General features: G+C 39.2%; 1 protein-coding gene across 2 annotated transcripts in view; it reads right to left on the bottom strand.

Moving 5' to 3' along the window:
• Positions 1 to 13,401, bottom strand: part of LOC131678239 (ell-associated factor Eaf) — a 161,989-nt gene extending 148,588 nt beyond the window's left edge. Inside the window, exons 1-2 of one of the 2 annotated variants that reach the window (XM_058958234.1) lie at positions 13,385 to 13,401; positions 11,969 to 12,829 (exon numbers count right to left, since the gene is read on the bottom strand). In XM_058958234.1, the coding sequence (XP_058814217.1) occupies positions 11,969 to 12,037 (69 nt within the window). In that variant the 5' untranslated portion in view covers positions 12,038 to 12,829; positions 13,385 to 13,401. Of the gene's footprint in view, positions 1 to 11,968; positions 13,022 to 13,384 lie in introns of those variants that run through there. The other variant, XM_058958233.1, reaches the window with a different exon arrangement.
• Between the last annotated feature and the right edge of the window lie 3,708 nt (positions 13,402 to 17,109).

Raw genomic sequence — 17,109 nt, 5'->3', positions numbered from 1 at the left:
GGTCCGAAACAACTGTGCAAAATTTGGGGTCGATTGGTTTTGACCCGGCGTAGCGCATTGCGTTTGAAATTTGTATGGGGATTAGTATGGGAAAACCTACTTTTTTGTATTTTTAATTCTATAGACTACAGTATGCCAACAATTAGGTTGTATGTCAACAATTAGGTGGAAGTGTAGTCCAGGATATGCTGAACAACTTTGCTGAAGGAAGCATGGTGTTATAATGTATCTAAAAAAGTTAAAGCTGTTCAAAGTTCGATAGATCGAATCAAATGCCAAAAATCATTTTTTTGCCAACACTGCGGGTGTACCAATGATATTTAATATAGCATACCAAAATAACATCATATGTTTTAGATTTACCACATTGGTATGTTTGGATGAATTATTCAAAGGCCCTAGCTCAATTTCATGGGCGTAAGTAGTTTAGCAATAGGGCGTAGTGAGGGGAGAGGAGGGGCGGGCTTTAATATATAGAAATTTGAACTGAAATAACTAAAATATTCAAGTTAGAATGTTCAGATGAATTATTTTTAAAAAAAATTGCACTATATCCTATGCATAATAGTAACGATGGAACGAAACACATTATATCCCTCTGCATTTACTTATATCAATGAAAGTAAACTTACAGACTGAAACAACTGATGTCGAGTTCATATGTCAATGAATGGTATCGATTATATTTCAGTTTAATACGCATTATGATTAGATAGGTTGCTTTTTTAAATGGTGTTAGATCACATGAAGCGAAAATTGCTGTTGCGACCCCAAATTTAGCACAGTTGTTTGGGACCCCAAATGGAACCAAAAAAGTTCTGTGCTGATAAAACGATCATTTTGCTCCACCCTAATGAGCATGTTAGCAATTGGCTACTTCATTGAAGGCTACGAGAGAGGTTTTTTTTCATTATCATTTGCGTATGATCGTAATTTATTAAAACCAACCATTTAACTCAACAAATAACACAAGATCAGGAATTGTTAAATGAAAAATAAAATTAATAATAATTGCGTGATTATTGTTGGTTGGTTTCGGGACTGCAGAATCTGATTCTCTGGGCCGAATGACAGTATTTAAGTTCCATGGAATGCTGTGCTCCAAAAAATAGCATGTCAAATGCAATCAGCGTTGCCAATGTTCCAGTTTTATCTGGAATCTTCCAGATTTTTCCAAATGAACAGACATTTTGTTCAAGCCAGATATTTTTCCAGATCTTTTCAATTTTTCCAGATTTTTCCAGACATCCTGAATTCTACGTTACACCCCAGCGGGGAAACAATTATGCCAGATTTATCTGGAACAGCCAGAGTTTTTTAAGCTTCCAGCAAAAAGTCAAAACTCTTATTTTATCAAATTTTTAAATTATACAAATTGTTACACATAAATTTTGGAAATTTGAAGACCTAAACGTATGCCAAATTTCGATTACTTTGAGATCCCTGTCAAGTGACAGATTTTGCCAGACATTTTTAGTTGAACTGCCAGATTTTCTTTGAAAAATAGTGGCAACCCTGAATGCAAACATATTTGATGACAATCAGATACAATCGCTTCCTAAAACTCCCGAGTTCGGTTCATCGGATTACAGATTCATTTTATTATTCTCGACATATGGGTCATCAAATTACATCAACCATATAACCTACGAATCATTTTGAAAGTAATGCGGACACATTTAACTCCGATTTCGGATTTTTCTAAATTCAGTTGCCTAGACTCATGATTGATTTGTCTGTTTTGCTTTGATGTTGCCATCATGTGACGCATGAAATGACGTCCCCTTGACAATCTACGAGGAATCCAGTGATGTTTACCAAAATTTTACAACTGGTTTCTGAGACTCCTGAATCCGGTTACCAGAATCGAAGATTGTTTTTGAATCCTATTATGTGTCACATCAAATAAATAAGAGTGAGAGATCATATTTGTAGTTACACGAACAACTGTGCACGGTTTACGACCGGTTTGGGGTATTTAGAAAACCGATTAGCGGACTGAAATATATACAAGTGGATATTTATAGTCTATTCAGGCAGTTCTCAGCCTTTTTCGTACCATGGGCCCCTTAGAAATCACCCTGGGTTGCTGCGGACTCCTCGGATAAACATCGATTTTGTATGCAATCAATATGTTTTTTCAGTTTGTTAGGAAACAAGATTTGAAATTCCAATCTGCACTCGGAAATCATATTTTCCTTCGCGGACCCTAGGTTGAGAAGAAGACATGGATCTTCTAGGACAGCGGTTCTCAACCTTTTTCGTACCACGGACCCCTTAGAAATCACCCTGGGCTGCGGCGGACTCCTACGGATAACCATAGATTTTGTATGCTATCAATATGTTATTTTCATGTTGGTCTAACACAAGACTTGAAATTTCAATTTGCACTCGGAAAAAAAATTTCATCGCGGACCCCCAGCAACGACTTCGCGGACCAGGCAGGTTAAGAATCATTGCAGTATGACATTAGGAAAACGAAATGAAACAATTTGGAGTGCACAAATTTACAGGTACGCTAGCGCCATGTCGTTCCACAGAATTTCTTCTAGATTTAGGTCTGGATTGTGTTTGAAAGAACATTAACCATCTGATCAGAAAGTCACTGTTTAACGTGCTGATGCAGATATAGGGTCATTATCATTCTTAAATGTTCACCATATAGATGAACTTTCATCGACAAGTGACATATGATCCGTATGAACTTCTCAGAAAGAATGTTGATAGAAATTGAATCAAAACCCCCCTTAATATCGAAGACAACTGATGCCATTTGCTTTTAACAAGCAAAGGCCACCGTTGCGGAAATTGTGTAAATTGTGTAGGTGACATGCAATCGGTCGATACGAGTTGTGATCGACTGGTTTTTGGATGGCGATGACACTCACTTCTCTCCAATCATGTGGGACAATGTTATACTCAAGAAACTTATTAAATAAATCCAGCATGCGTCTTTTGACGGAGTCCGGCAGATTCTTCAACAAGTTAGATTTGATTCTGTCTGGGGCTTTATTGTTACATGATAAGAGAGCAAGTGAGAACTCTACCATCGAAAAAGGTATTTAGTTCGCGGTATCGGTGGGAGACGCGGTGCTATATCTCTTCTGTGCCGGGGCGGAATCCGAACAAATCTTCTTAGCGAAATCTAATATCCAACGGATTGAATATTCCATGCTCTCGTTAATACTGTTTCGATTTTGCATACGTCAGACCGTGTACCAAAGAGGGCTTATCGATGTTTCTCTCGTTGGTCCGTCAATGAACCGGCGCCAGTAACTACATTTCCCCGGCGTGAACCGCTCTGTCAGATTTTTAGAAATCTGGAGAAGATTCAGCGATCTTTGGACGAAACAGACCACAAATGGACCATTTGAGAGCTTTGGGTAGCGTTTGGACCAGCGGAAGCCTTAGGAGTTGAACCCGATTCAACCATCCGAAGAAGGAACCATCGCAAACGTCAACGCACGGGGTCAACGCCCTCATAGGCAGGATAAAGTATGAATATGTTAAGATAGATAAAAACCACTTTTCTTTAACCTGGTTTCCAACGACGAACCGATCCAGCTTATACAGCTGACTACTGTTTAATCCTCCCGCGCGAACAAAGAATATCTTGAAATCGAACATGGTGACTAACAGTTCTCGGGTTCAATCGAAGCTTTTAGGATTGAGTTGTGATCAAAGTCTGAAATAGACGATTGAGTTGTTTTGGCTTGTCCGACAATATGGCTAATCTCGGTTATCGTGGAGATAGTAGTAAAACGGTGCTAGTTTGTTGGGTATGGGGCTTCATGATTCTTTGATATAACAAGATATCTGGTTTAATTCCTGACCAATCTAGGATGTTCCCAGATTAGAATATCCCAGGATTGCTCTGGGTTATTGTTAGAATTTAACAAATGATGTGGTATCATCATCATCAGCAACAAAAAGCGAACGAAGAGCCAATTGCAGGAGGTAATTATCCCAAGATAAGGGACACTGGAAATCCATAATCCATTCAATACATTCCCCACAAAATCCATTTTCACAGCCAACTATATCAATATGAGCCACAATTTTCCTTTGTTCGATCGTGGGAGAATTTTCTCGGCTTCCAGCGGTACCCACAGCCTTCTTGTGTGTAGAGAAAGTTCTATTTGAGTGGCAGCTATCCGAGTTGGTCGAACCTATACTGATATCGCCGTAACGCATACACTGTGGATCAAATCAAAACCACTACAAACCCGTCCGTTTTGATACAGCACCATGCTGTCGGAGGAAATGCTGTCAGAGAGAGTAAGAGAAAAAGCGACAAACAAAAACGCGTGTAGACTCGCGTGCACTAGGTATCACACACATTTTACCATTAAAGCCGGTCGTATGTGCCAGTGCACTGGTGGGTTGCACTACCTACTATACCCGGCGACGCTATTCTATGCAATGACTAAATCCATGGTTGCTACTATCATGATGATAATTAGGTATGCGCTGCTGGTACTCTTGCTTTGACGAACAGGTGCATTCCAAATGCTTCGGTTCTGCTCGGATGAGAATGTGTCTAGGTATATCGTGGCTGTTGTAGTCGACTCGCGAAGAATTATAAAATCTACCAAGCGCTGCCAGTTTCAATCAGGTTTTCAATCTTTCAAAACTTCCATAATCAAGTGATCAATCTGATATTCTAGAAGTCGTGCATTCACTTGCTTTCCAATGCCGAATTATTTTCAAATTTTTAACTTATTAAACATATGATAGTTTGGAAATGCCAAACCTTTTGCGAAGAGTGTTATTTTCACAGTAATGTAAAATATCTCAAGAGCAACTTTCCAAATTTATGAACTACATTGTAAAAACCTGACGCGTTTAAATGTTTAAAACAGACAAAACACTAAAACATTGTACATAATTTCAAATAATTTCTGTGTTCAATCCTGATAAATAGCGGAGCCCGGGGCTAGTTGGGGTAAGTTGGCGGAATCCCTTTTCTCTGTTTCTAATAGACATATAGCGCTGCCTCTTCTGGTGTACCTCAGGTTATATGAAACCCATTATCCAACGTGCTTTTGTTGCAAAACGATTTGTTTGGTGGAAGTTGTGGGTGATATTGTGTTTTTGAGTATACCAAGTAAATTTTCTAAATTTTAAATACTTTGCGTTATTTAGGGTGATTTTCAATCCATTTACCGGTGTTTGTAGACAGTGTAATCAAAAGCGACATGCAGTTTTTATGGCAGATTGTGACGAGCGGAAATTTGAAAGGAAAACGAATCCACGTACGATAAATGTAATGACTGCTTTGCCCTTGAAGAACTCTGATAATTTGAGCGGAGAGAAAATTGTTTGTTCAGACATGTATGCTGTCAGACTCTCTATGCACGGCTTTGTAGAATGTAGTTGAAAACTCGAACTTAAAAACTGGAAACTAACTTTACCACACAGTTCTACCCTGATCAAACCTTTCAATAAAAGTGCTCATTTCACAATATCGACCTGCAATGTGATACTATAATTTTAATGGTTATCCTTTCGGAAGTCGCGCTAGTGCACTGAGTGCATGCTGCTCTGAAAATCTAGCGAAATCGTCTTAGAACACCAGCGGTTGCTCGTTCAGTGGGCCATAAGCACGACTTCCGGAGGGTTATGGATAATTTCCGTCGTGCTGAAGAACATATTTTAACTAATGGGTCGAAAACAATTACAACGATCTATATTTAAATTTCAAAGTGGAAATACGATTTTTTGAGAATGTTTCATAAGCGAAGCACTGGTCAGTACCGCGCTACAAATTCACGCCAAAAAGGGTCGGTATTGACAGGGCCATCTTAAGACAACTCGGGGCCCCTGGGCACTACTGAACGAAGGGGCCCCTATAGTTGAACAGAATTCTTCGTACTTCATTATGCGTTTATGCCTATTTTCCTAAACAATGCCCTCGGCTTTGTATAACTGCGTGAATATTGCATCTATTGTATATGTCAAAAGATGCCAATGTTTATTGATAGATGGGCGAACATTACTAATTTAGAAATCTACTGCTGAAGTATAAGACATTTTGAGACATTAAATGTGAACAAAATATGGGAACAATTTATATTTATAAATTTTGATGCTTTTTGGATTACTTTCTTTAGATTTTCAGGGTTTCCCACTCTTAGTGCTATCCTCGAAAATATTGTACCACAAGTCTTTCTCAGAACAAAGCAGAATAATCATATTTAGTTGAAATGCAGTTTAACGAGTAATGTTCATATTCTTTAAATTTCGCGAAATATCTTTGCAAAGTTTGAGAAATTTGGTGATTTTTTTTCTCTATAAATTAAAATAATCAGAAATGTTAGTAAAGCAAACTTTTGAAAATTCAGCTCACACATCGCATGAATCCTAAATGATTCCATCGCAAACCTAACAAACGACTCGTGGCAGTTAACATTTCGAGATAGATTTAATATCATTGAAAAATATAAACAAGCAATAAATAATAAGATTCAAAATTGGTCAGGATCTTTTGGTCTGGCAAGCAATCTGCAGGGCAAGTAACTTACCACAAAGAGTGCCTTCACAAACGTTGACTACCTCTTTTAGACAAGTTTGTGGTTTCCCGGTGTTTTGGCCTGTTTGGACCTTGTGCGTTATGTAAAATCAGTTTGAAATTGTACAGAGTGATCAAAATAAATTTTGTGCCCAAAGACTGCAATAATCTAACTTGCCCGGATTTTCAAATCGAAAGATATTGGACAATTAAAAATTTTATGAAAGTAGAAGATAGCTTAGAGGGAAGTTACAGATACTACTTGGTAAAAGTTTATGAGTACCATTCGAAACTGCTTTTAAATATAGCATAACGTAAACTGAATCTTCATCCTAATTTGGATAAGGAATTGTTTTTGGTCACGGTTTCTACGTAGTGCAATAATTTCGTGGACAACGTTTGGTTGTAAAACCTAAAAATATCCAATACACTAAAAGTACACACGATATAAACTACATCAATACTACTCAATTTGACGCGTTTTACTTCGGACTGAGCTAATTGAAATCAGAAGTACATGTACTGAAAATTCGTTTATCTGTTTCGTTTGACCATGCTTTATAAAAGGGCTGATATAACACTATGAAACCAAGTAACAAAATGCTAATAAAACTCAACTGTTAAAATTATGCATTGATTACGATTTCAACATAAAAATGTCTTTAAACGAATCTATCAATTTTTATTGATCTCTATTTTTAAAATAATATTCTTAACAAATTGAGCTGTACCACCTTTCTGATGTGATGAAACTGGATATAATGTGGCTTCGGTAAAGGTATATTTTATCTTTCAATAAACATTCCTCTTCGCGAACAAAAAGTTTTGAAATATCGAATCCTTTTCAGATGATTCAGAATCAGAACGATTTTTCTTCAACCCGCGTTTCTTGCCCCAGGATAAGTAAAAACGATTCTTTGATTGGTCAAGTATATGTCACCGTGACTCATTGTTTATCTTTACGTTTGACATTAACCTGGTTTAACTAAAACCCAAAACTCAAGCAGCTGAAGAATATTCTACGTGTGACCGGTATATTAATCCAAGAATGATCATCGAAATATTTTTAAAACAAAGATTGGGCCACCTCTTCCTTTGAAGTTTTCGTAGTGCCGACACTTAGTATGATTTTATGCACCTATCCTCACCGTGGGGCCCCTGACCTGAGCCCAGTGTGCCCATGCGTAAAGACGGTACTGGGTATTGAGAACCCTGGATACTGAAATTTTTTTTCCAAAAAGATGGCATGGCTCTAAGTGTTAGCTAACACGTGGGGTTTTCATCTAGTAAAAGCGTTATTGCTGCGACAGCAATATGTACAATATGTAAATGCAGCGCAATTATTGGTATATGTTCACGATTCATTTTTTTTAAATTTTGCTGTAAGTGTCAATAAATGCTAATGGGTTAAACAGGAGTAATTATGTGAAAGAATCGCCCTTAATTCGAACATGCACCTTTTGGATGCCCGCTCCCCACGCTGTCTCTGTGTATAGGTCCCAGAAAGAGCATATAATTATCATATTGATGATAGTGAAAGTCATTTTTGCCGGGCAATAGGCCCGTGCAAAAATGACTTCCCCTGACGGCGGCTCATCTACACCAACTGGTCTCCTGATGATGACGACTGTGATGAGCCCCAGGAGGGAACATCTTCTGTTGTGCCTAGAAGCAATAGAAAAAGGAGGAACATTTCCTCTCCCAAGCTTCGTCGTAAAGGCCAGAAGGTGTCTCTTCATGGCCCCCTACTCAAGGAAGTTCTGGCGCAAAACCGAAGCAAGTCGCTCCCGGTCTTAGAAACCTGAGCTCAGAAAAGAAGTTCCCAGCACTTCCAGGAACATCAAATGTTCCCATATCTCAGCCAGAGAAAGAAACCAGCGCTGGCTTAATAAAGTTCTCTGACATTGTGAACCGTATTTTCACAGCACTAAATATTTCTGACCCTTTCAAAAGCATCTAGATAAGCTTTCTCCCCGCAGTTAAAACATTTTTGATGCAGTTCGCTGCGAAATGGCCCCTCTTTTCAGCGATTGTATCCTTCGATGGCTAATTCATCGAACGAGGTCACGGATTTAATCACAGTGCTACAGTGGAATTCGAGAAGCATTATCCCGGAAATCGATTCCCTTAAAATCTTACTAAATAACTTCAAATGCGATGCATTTGCACTATGCGAGACATGGCTTACTTCAGAAATCGACATACACTTCCACGATTTTAATATTATTCGCTTGGATCGAGATGCTACGGAGGAGTGCTATTCTTTCAATCGAATCGACCTCCCCTCGACACCAGGCATTGAAGTTGTCGCTTGCCAAACCAGAATTAAAAACAAAAACCTTTGCATTGCTTCCACCTACATCCCCCCCTAGAGCCCTAGAGTTAGCCACCGACGGCTTTGCAATATTGCGGAACTCCTCACCGCACCGAGGCTAGGTTTAGGTAACTTCAACTCCCACGGTACGGCATGGGGTTGACTTCATGACGATACCTCAATTCATGAGCTTTGCGACAACTTCAATATGACCATTTTGAACACGGGTAAAACGACATTCTTGTCCGTCCAGCGCGTCCGAGCGCCTTAGACCTGTCCCTCTACTCGATATCGCTGCAGTTAGATTGCATGTGTAATCATCTGCCAATCGTAATTAATATTGCTAACGGTTCAGAGCCACCAAATACAATCACACCTCACAAGAAATATTGATTGGAAGAGATACCCGTACGCGATATCCGGAAAAGTAGAATCGGCACAAGAGCTTCCTCCGGAGAAAGGGTACGGGTTCATGGTTGGCTTGATTCTCGATACCGCGATTCAAGCTCAGACTAAACGCATACCGAACGCGAACTCTCGCGGGCGTCCTCCCAATCCATGGCGGGACAAAGAGTGCTCAGACGTGTACGCGGAGAAGGCCGGCGCATATAAGACCTTCCGGGACGACGGGCTGCCAGCTAGCTACCGACAGTACGCGATGGCGGAAGCGCGCATGAAAAGTTTGATGAAAGCCAAAAAACGTAACTACTGGCGCCGGTTCGTCGACGAACTAACGAGAGAAACATCGATTAGCACTCTTTGGGGAACGGCCTGGCGCTTACGAAACCGAAACAGTACTAACGAGAGAGTGGAATATTCAAAACCTTTGGATATTCGATTTTGCCAAGAAGGTGTTTCCGGATTCCTCCCCGGCACAGAAGATCTACCGCGTCGCGTCCCCTCACGATAACGCGAACGAGACACCGTTTTCGATGGTGGAGTTCTCATTTGCCCTCTTGTCATGTAACAATAAAGCCAGACAGAATCAAATTTAACTTGCTGAAGAATCTGCCAGATTCTGCCAAGAGACGCTTGTTGAATTTATTTAATAAGTTTCATGAGGGTAATATTGTCCCTCATGACTGAAGGCAAGTGAAGGTCATCGCCATCCAAACACCAGGAAAACCAGCCTCCGACCACAACTCGTATCGACCGATTGCAATGCTGTCCTGTACCCGAAAGTTGTTTGAGAAAATGATCTTGTTTCGCCTCGACAATTGGGTTGAAGCAAATGGCTTACTGTCTGATACACAATTTGGTTTCCGCAAAGGCAAAGGGACGAACGATTGTCTTGCGTTGCTCTCAACCGAAATTCAAATGGCTTATGCTAGCAAAGAGCAGATGGCGTCAGTTTTCCTAGATAAAAAGGGAGCTTTTGATTCGGTTTCTATCAAAGTTCTTTATGGGAAGATGCACCAGCATGGTCTTTCGCCGACTATAAACAACTTTTTGCTAAACTTGCTGTCTGAAAAACACATGAATTTTTTGCATGGTGATCTATCGACATCACGAATTAGCTACATGGGTCTTCTCCAGGGCTCATGTCTATGCCCCCTTCTCTATAACTTTTACGTGAATGACATTGACGAATGTCTTGTCAATTCCTGCATGCTAAGGCAGCTTGCGGACGACGGTGTGGTCTCTGTTACAGGTCCCAAAGCCGTCGATCTGCAAGGACCATTGCAAGACACCTTGGACAATTCATCTGCTTGGGCCCTCCAGCTGGGTATCGAGTTCTCCACGGAGAAAACTGAGCATGTCGTATTTTCTAGGAAGCGTGAACCAGCGCAACTACAGCTTCAATTAATGGGTCAAACTATTACTCTGGTTCCAACTTACAAATATCATTAGGTATCTGAAACAGAAGTGCCAACAAAGGATCAACTTTCTCCGTACAATAACCGGAACATGATTCCGTTCAAGGATGGTGTGATTTGTCCAACTATTCGCCAAACTCGAAATACGAATTGTGTTAAAAATAAGTTTACAAAATTCGACACTTATTGTCAGGAAGCTGTACCCCCCTTTGTGAACCGGGCAGAGCCGCCTATGGATTTTCAACGTTCATCAATTTGAAGGTTCACACAGCTTTTTCTATATTTTGTTCTAGCCTAAATGTCTGTTATCTGCAACGCAAACTAAAGATGGCAGTACTGTCCATTGCACAAGTAACTTTATTAAGAAAAATAATCATTGACACAACAGTTGGATAAATACGTTAGCATACAAATCTGAGTTGACAATTTAAATAATGTTTATAGTTTGATATCAAATTCAGCACAATAATAGTTTATATGTAAAAAATTCTGCAAAATAACAAACGTATAATTGCGAATAAATAATAAATGAAATATTAAAAGAAATGTCTTAACACGTTAATTGTAGCTCTACCAATTTTTTTTTCGAATTATGTTTGTCTACAGTGGAGACGCTGGATTGTTTTTGACTATTGCAAACAATTTTTATCTTGCGTTCTATGTCCAAGAGCAAATAAATTATACAATAACTTCCTCAATTCTCTTGAATCGATAAATGATGACCAATATAAAAAATATTGCAAAAATGAACTGAAAATCTAATGTACCTTATGCTTGTTTGCAACATCCAGCATATCCACACTAAACCGTCGATATGTTAATTATTCGCCCTTCAGTTTGTTGGCGTAGTCAAAATTTATCCATTCACCAGCGCTTTCGCGATTCCCGCAAGTACATTTCCATATTTGAGTACTTCGTTATTTCCATCCCCCACACTCACAGACACACTGACAGTTTCGCTTTGGTTGGCATGTCAGAACAGCACACTTCCCCCCCAAACAAAGGCACAGTCTGCGAGTAGCTACTGTCGGAAAATTGGACTTTTTTTCTTGCTGGCTAGAGGCCGACAGAGTTGTAGGCAGTTTGAGTTTTCTGCTTGATTATGAACACCGACCATGCTGTGTGTAAGCGGTGGGTATGCGACTGTGTGCGCATTTTGTGCGAGTTTTTTTTTGCGCGAGAGCGAAGGACAGACGGGACAGAGGAAGAGAATAAAAATGGCGTCAACATTAATTGTGATTTTTCCAGGCTGGCTCATCAAAACCGTCCCGACCTGACCAAGCTGCACAATCAGGTTTCGGTGGTGCTAGGAATCATGCAACTTACCTTTTCATTGACTGGGTTCTCATCGTTGATTGATTGTGTGCGAAGTTTGTGCGTTAGATACTTGAGCATAGTTGGTTGTTCTAAGTTGACTTGTTTAAATATGTTGGCCGGCACTCGGTGTGTCTTCTTGCGGTTAATTTTTCCGCTAAAACTTTATCCGATGCAACTTTTCTTTTACTTTGCTGCTATGTTAACTTCCTACTCTACCTATCTGTTATCAACCGTAAAGCAATATTAATGATTTTATTGTCTCTGGTACTCCGGCAAAGAAAACAAACATTCGAAAGCTTAACACATGGCGTAAAGCAAACAACGAAATAAGACAATGTAAACTAAATCATCCGAAACCGGCAATTTATTGACCAGATACATACAATTTGTTCCACGTCTATTCGCTTCTTGACAGTATTCTTTTTCCACGGGCAGAAAATAAAAACAACAACAAAGGCGAACACTGACTGCTGTGTATATGCTGTGTGTTTTAGGTGCAATAAAATTTTATCGATTTTTCAATTTCATGCACTTTTTCTCGGGTTGGCGCTAGGTCAAACTTCCGAAATTATTTTTCAGCGAACACTATTTTGAAGGTTGCGACGGCCAAGATTCATTCTTGCACTTCACTGGCAAACCAAAACCAGTTTCCGAAGTTGTGAACGCGTTAATTTTTGTTCGACAATGTTTTCAACAAATATTTTTTCTCATTTTCTTTACACGATGGCGGTTCCCGTCAAAACACGACATGCAGGTTTTCGATTTTCACCCAAATTATTTCACACAACTATCACGACTTTCGGATCAGTTTAACACGAAAAGACAACCGGAATGAAGAGATAAGAAATCAAACATTCAGTTGTGTTTAGCCTAAAAGTATAACAATACAGAATCAACAAGAGATGAAACGAAAAGTGCATACACTTTTTTGCCACTCCAGCTATCGCTGGTCCTTTCCTACAGAGCTCTCGACACTCCTTCGACGACTGATTCCTTGCTAGCTATCGGGATGCACGCAGCATCAGTATGCGAGATCAGCATCAGCAGTGAGCAGAGTCACAGCCTCTTAAAAATACCTCCAACATCAACAGCATAGCACAAAAAAAGTGCCACCACTAGTACCACTACTAGCACACATCGGTGAATCCTTTCTTCATGCACTCCCTGTCCAGCTTCTAACTCAATGCGAAACGAACGGCTCTGTTCAGACTCACTCTCACCAGAACGAACGAGAAAGTCATCTACGCCACGTTGTACCACACGATGAAAACCATTGCATTAGGGTGGAAGGGGCGGTAAATACCGGAGAGAAAGCGGATCGTATCGTGTGCACTTGCGGCTGCTGCTGCTGCTCTGATGAAACCTCGCACGTTGGGTGGTATCAGGCCCACAGCCCACAGCACAACATATGTACTACACACGTACCACACGGAACTATGCTAGCACGGCGCGCGACTTCCTCACTCTCCGACATTCGATTCAGGTCTGAGAGCACTGTCAGTGGATGAGCGATGTTTAAAATAAAATAAAACAAAAATATAGCAATTCGTACCGTAGGGTATCATACGGCGCGTAGTGCGAATGAGAACCATGTTGGCCGGGTTGCCGAAAGTTTGGTCGATATTTTCATACTCATTCAGTTGGCCGAACGGAAATCCTGCTATCATACGTTGGAAAACCTATTTTATTTCTTGGTTAACCTTGCGGATTGAAATAAACGAAGAGGACGGGCATAGCGTTGTTGGTAAATCGATTACCTTGTAGGCAGCTCATACGAGTTCGAATCCCTATCCCCCGAACATAGGCTTACCAAATGGGCTGGAAACCAGTTAAGATATTTTGAACCTCGGCTGAAAGGATAAAATACCAAGGATAAAATATTGCCGGATGAAGATAACCCACTTTAATCTGATTCTGATTGACGAATATCACTTCAGCAGTGCCACATTGCTTTTCAGCTTTCCATTCTATCTGCCATCTTCCTCGAATAAGATCAGCAGTGTTAAAATAATGCTTACTTAATGTAATGCCACCAACTCAGCAACGCTTCCGTCAGTCCTCCGGAGTTTGATCTAAGAGCAGATATTGATTCTTGTTTCACCAAATCCAGACCCGTAGTGTGCGGTTAATGTTAGTATGCCACACACTAAATTATTGTTCACAAATCGAACTGAAAACGGAAGCCAATGTCAACACAAATGGGGTGCAAAACTGAGAGTCCTCCAAAGGCACCAGAAGACCACGGTACAGCCCTGTCAGTCTCATCCAGATTTATTCACAATAAATGGTGTTGTGCTCAAAAATGTGAAATGTATATAAAAATTAATAACGTACGTGTTTGAGTAGTGCGACACGAAAATGTCAAATGCACAGACTTCAATTGGAAAAATTGCGAAATTTCCAGCAAATTTTATTCTTCATTTCATAGCAACATAAATGAGACAGACCAGCTATTGCAAAGATTGCGGAGTGAGCTAGGCTGATTGTCATCAAGAAGACAGGAGGGGGACTTATTGTAATTTTTTCTACAAGGATATTTTTAACCTAAAAAAAGAATGCAGCTTTTCAATTGATTTTAAAATTAATCGGTGATGACGCCGTCGATCTCTACTTTGTGAGTGGGCATGTAGATACGTTACTTCTTATAAAATACTAGCTAATACACATCACATGTTGCTGCGATTTTCAACGATATTGGAGAAAAACACAATTTGTTCCGTAGCGCCATCTGGCGGGCAGATAATCCATAACCAATAGCACACATACACGCTGCATAACAAATGCCTACTGTGCATAATTTTTTACGGAAATTAGTTAAGCCGTTTGGGGGTCTATGATTCATATACATACAAGCTTTGACTTATATATATATATATATATATATATATATATATATATATATATATATATATATATATATATATATATATATATATATATATATATATATATATATATATATATATATATATATATATATATATATATATATATATATATATATATATATATATATATATATATATATATATATATATATATATATTAGGGTGGGGCAAAATGATCGTTCTTTCAGCACAGCAATTTTTTGGTTCCATTTGGGGTCCCAAACAACTGTGTAAAATTTGGCGTCGATTGGATTTGACCCGGCGTAGCGCATTGCGTTTGAAATTTGTATGGAAAATAGTATGGGAAAACCTACTTTTTTGCATTTTCGATTTTACAGACTACAGTTCTTCCTGCAGTGTACCAAAAATTAGATAAAAGTGTAGTACAGGATATACTGAACAACTTTGCTGAAGGATGCATGGTTCTAGAATGTCTCTACAACAAGTTATAGCTGTTCAAATTTCGATAGATCGAATTAATTACCAAAAATCTTTTTTTTTTGCCAACACTGCGGGTGTATCAATGATATTTCATATAGCATTCCAAAATAACATCATATACCTTGGATTTACCACATTGGTATGTTTGGATGAATTATTCAAAAGCCTTAGCTCAATTTCATGCGAGTAGATAGTTTCGCAATAGGGCGTAGTGAGGGGAGAGGGAGGGGGTGGCTTCAACATATAGAAATTCTAACTGAAATAACTGAAATCTTGTCGAGTTGAAATGTTCAGATGAATTATTTTACAACATTTACACAATCCACAAGAGCCCGAGTTCAACAACAATTTTTACTTCAGGTGATCGAACAACATCGAAAAGAGCATCCTATCAAATCATAGTGTGTATTAAACTGAAATATAATCAATGCATTCCTCTGACATATCAACTCGACATCAGTTGATTCAGTTTGCAACTTTACTTCCATTGATATAAAGTCAATGCAGAAGGATACAGTATGTTTCGTTTCATCGTTACTATTATGCATAAAACATTGTGCAAATGTTTTAAAATAATTCATCTGAACATTTCAACTCGACAAGATTTCAGTTATTTCAGCTAGAATTTCTACATGTTACCCCCTCCCCCTCACTACGCCCCATTGCGAAACTACCTACGCCTATGAAATTGAGCTAAGGCTTTTGAATAATTCATCCAAACATACCAATGTGGTAAATCTAAAGTACATGATGTTATTTTGGTATGCTATATGAAATATCATTGATACACCCGCAGTGTTGGCAAAAAAATGATTTTTGGCAATTAATTCGATCTATCGAACTTTGAACAGCTATAACTTGTTGTAGAGACATTCTAGCACCAACTATCCTTCGGCAAAGTTGTTCAGTATATCCTGTACAACACTTTTATCTAATTGTTGGTATACCGCAGGAAGAATTGTACTCGGTAAAATCGGAAATGCAAAAAAGTATGTTTTCCCATACTAATTTCCATACAAATTTCAAACGCAATGCGCTACGCCGGGTCAAATCCAATCGATCCCAAATTTTGCATAGTTGTTTGGGACCCCAAATGGAACTAAAAAAGTGCTGTGCTCAGTTGATTAGGTTATGATTACGTTTTTCCATATAACAATGCCCCACCCTAATATATATGTCGTCAACAATCCCAAGTAACAATTAAAGTTTAGTACGCTGCAAGTGCTATTTAAGTTTCATGAGTGACCATAAAACTCCCAAAAAGCTCGATTGGTACTAGGGATATCCATTGCTTGCTTTAGATAGAATACCACAGTGGTCTACCTGTGCGAACTTTCCAGCTATACGTCCTGGCTGAATATTTCTGTATCAGTTGCTCCGAACTCTTCAGAATACTTAGCCCGATTATCTTCAACCTGAAATAAGATGAGATAGGGTTTGACTGAATTTAATGTGTATGATATTCAACAGGAAGTCGGTGTTTCCGATGACCAATCTTGTTCGACATCCATTTCACCATCAGCAGAGTATTTTTCAGTGTGTGATGTGGGGGGTGGGTGCTAACCCCTCACCTGTTGAATTACAGAAAAACAATATTAATTAATCTAGGCCGCGATTAGGTTAACTAGTGATTGCATAACCTTTAATTTAGGGCTATGCTTGAGATCGGTTCGGCAATTTCCGAGTTAGCTATATGCATTTTTGGTCACATACATACACACACATATGCACGCACAAAAACATTTGCCGAATTCGACGAACTGAGTCAAATGGTTCATGACACAACCGCCCTCCGGGCCGCAATTAGTTTAACAATGTTCA

This window comes from Topomyia yanbarensis, chromosome 2 (genome assembly GCF_030247195.1).
Source record: "Topomyia yanbarensis strain Yona2022 chromosome 2, ASM3024719v1, whole genome shotgun sequence".
Classification (NCBI taxonomy): Eukaryota; Metazoa; Arthropoda; class Insecta; order Diptera; family Culicidae; genus Topomyia; species Topomyia yanbarensis.
Note: the sequence above shows the minus strand (reverse complement) of the source record. Positions and strands in the feature narration are given on the sequence as shown.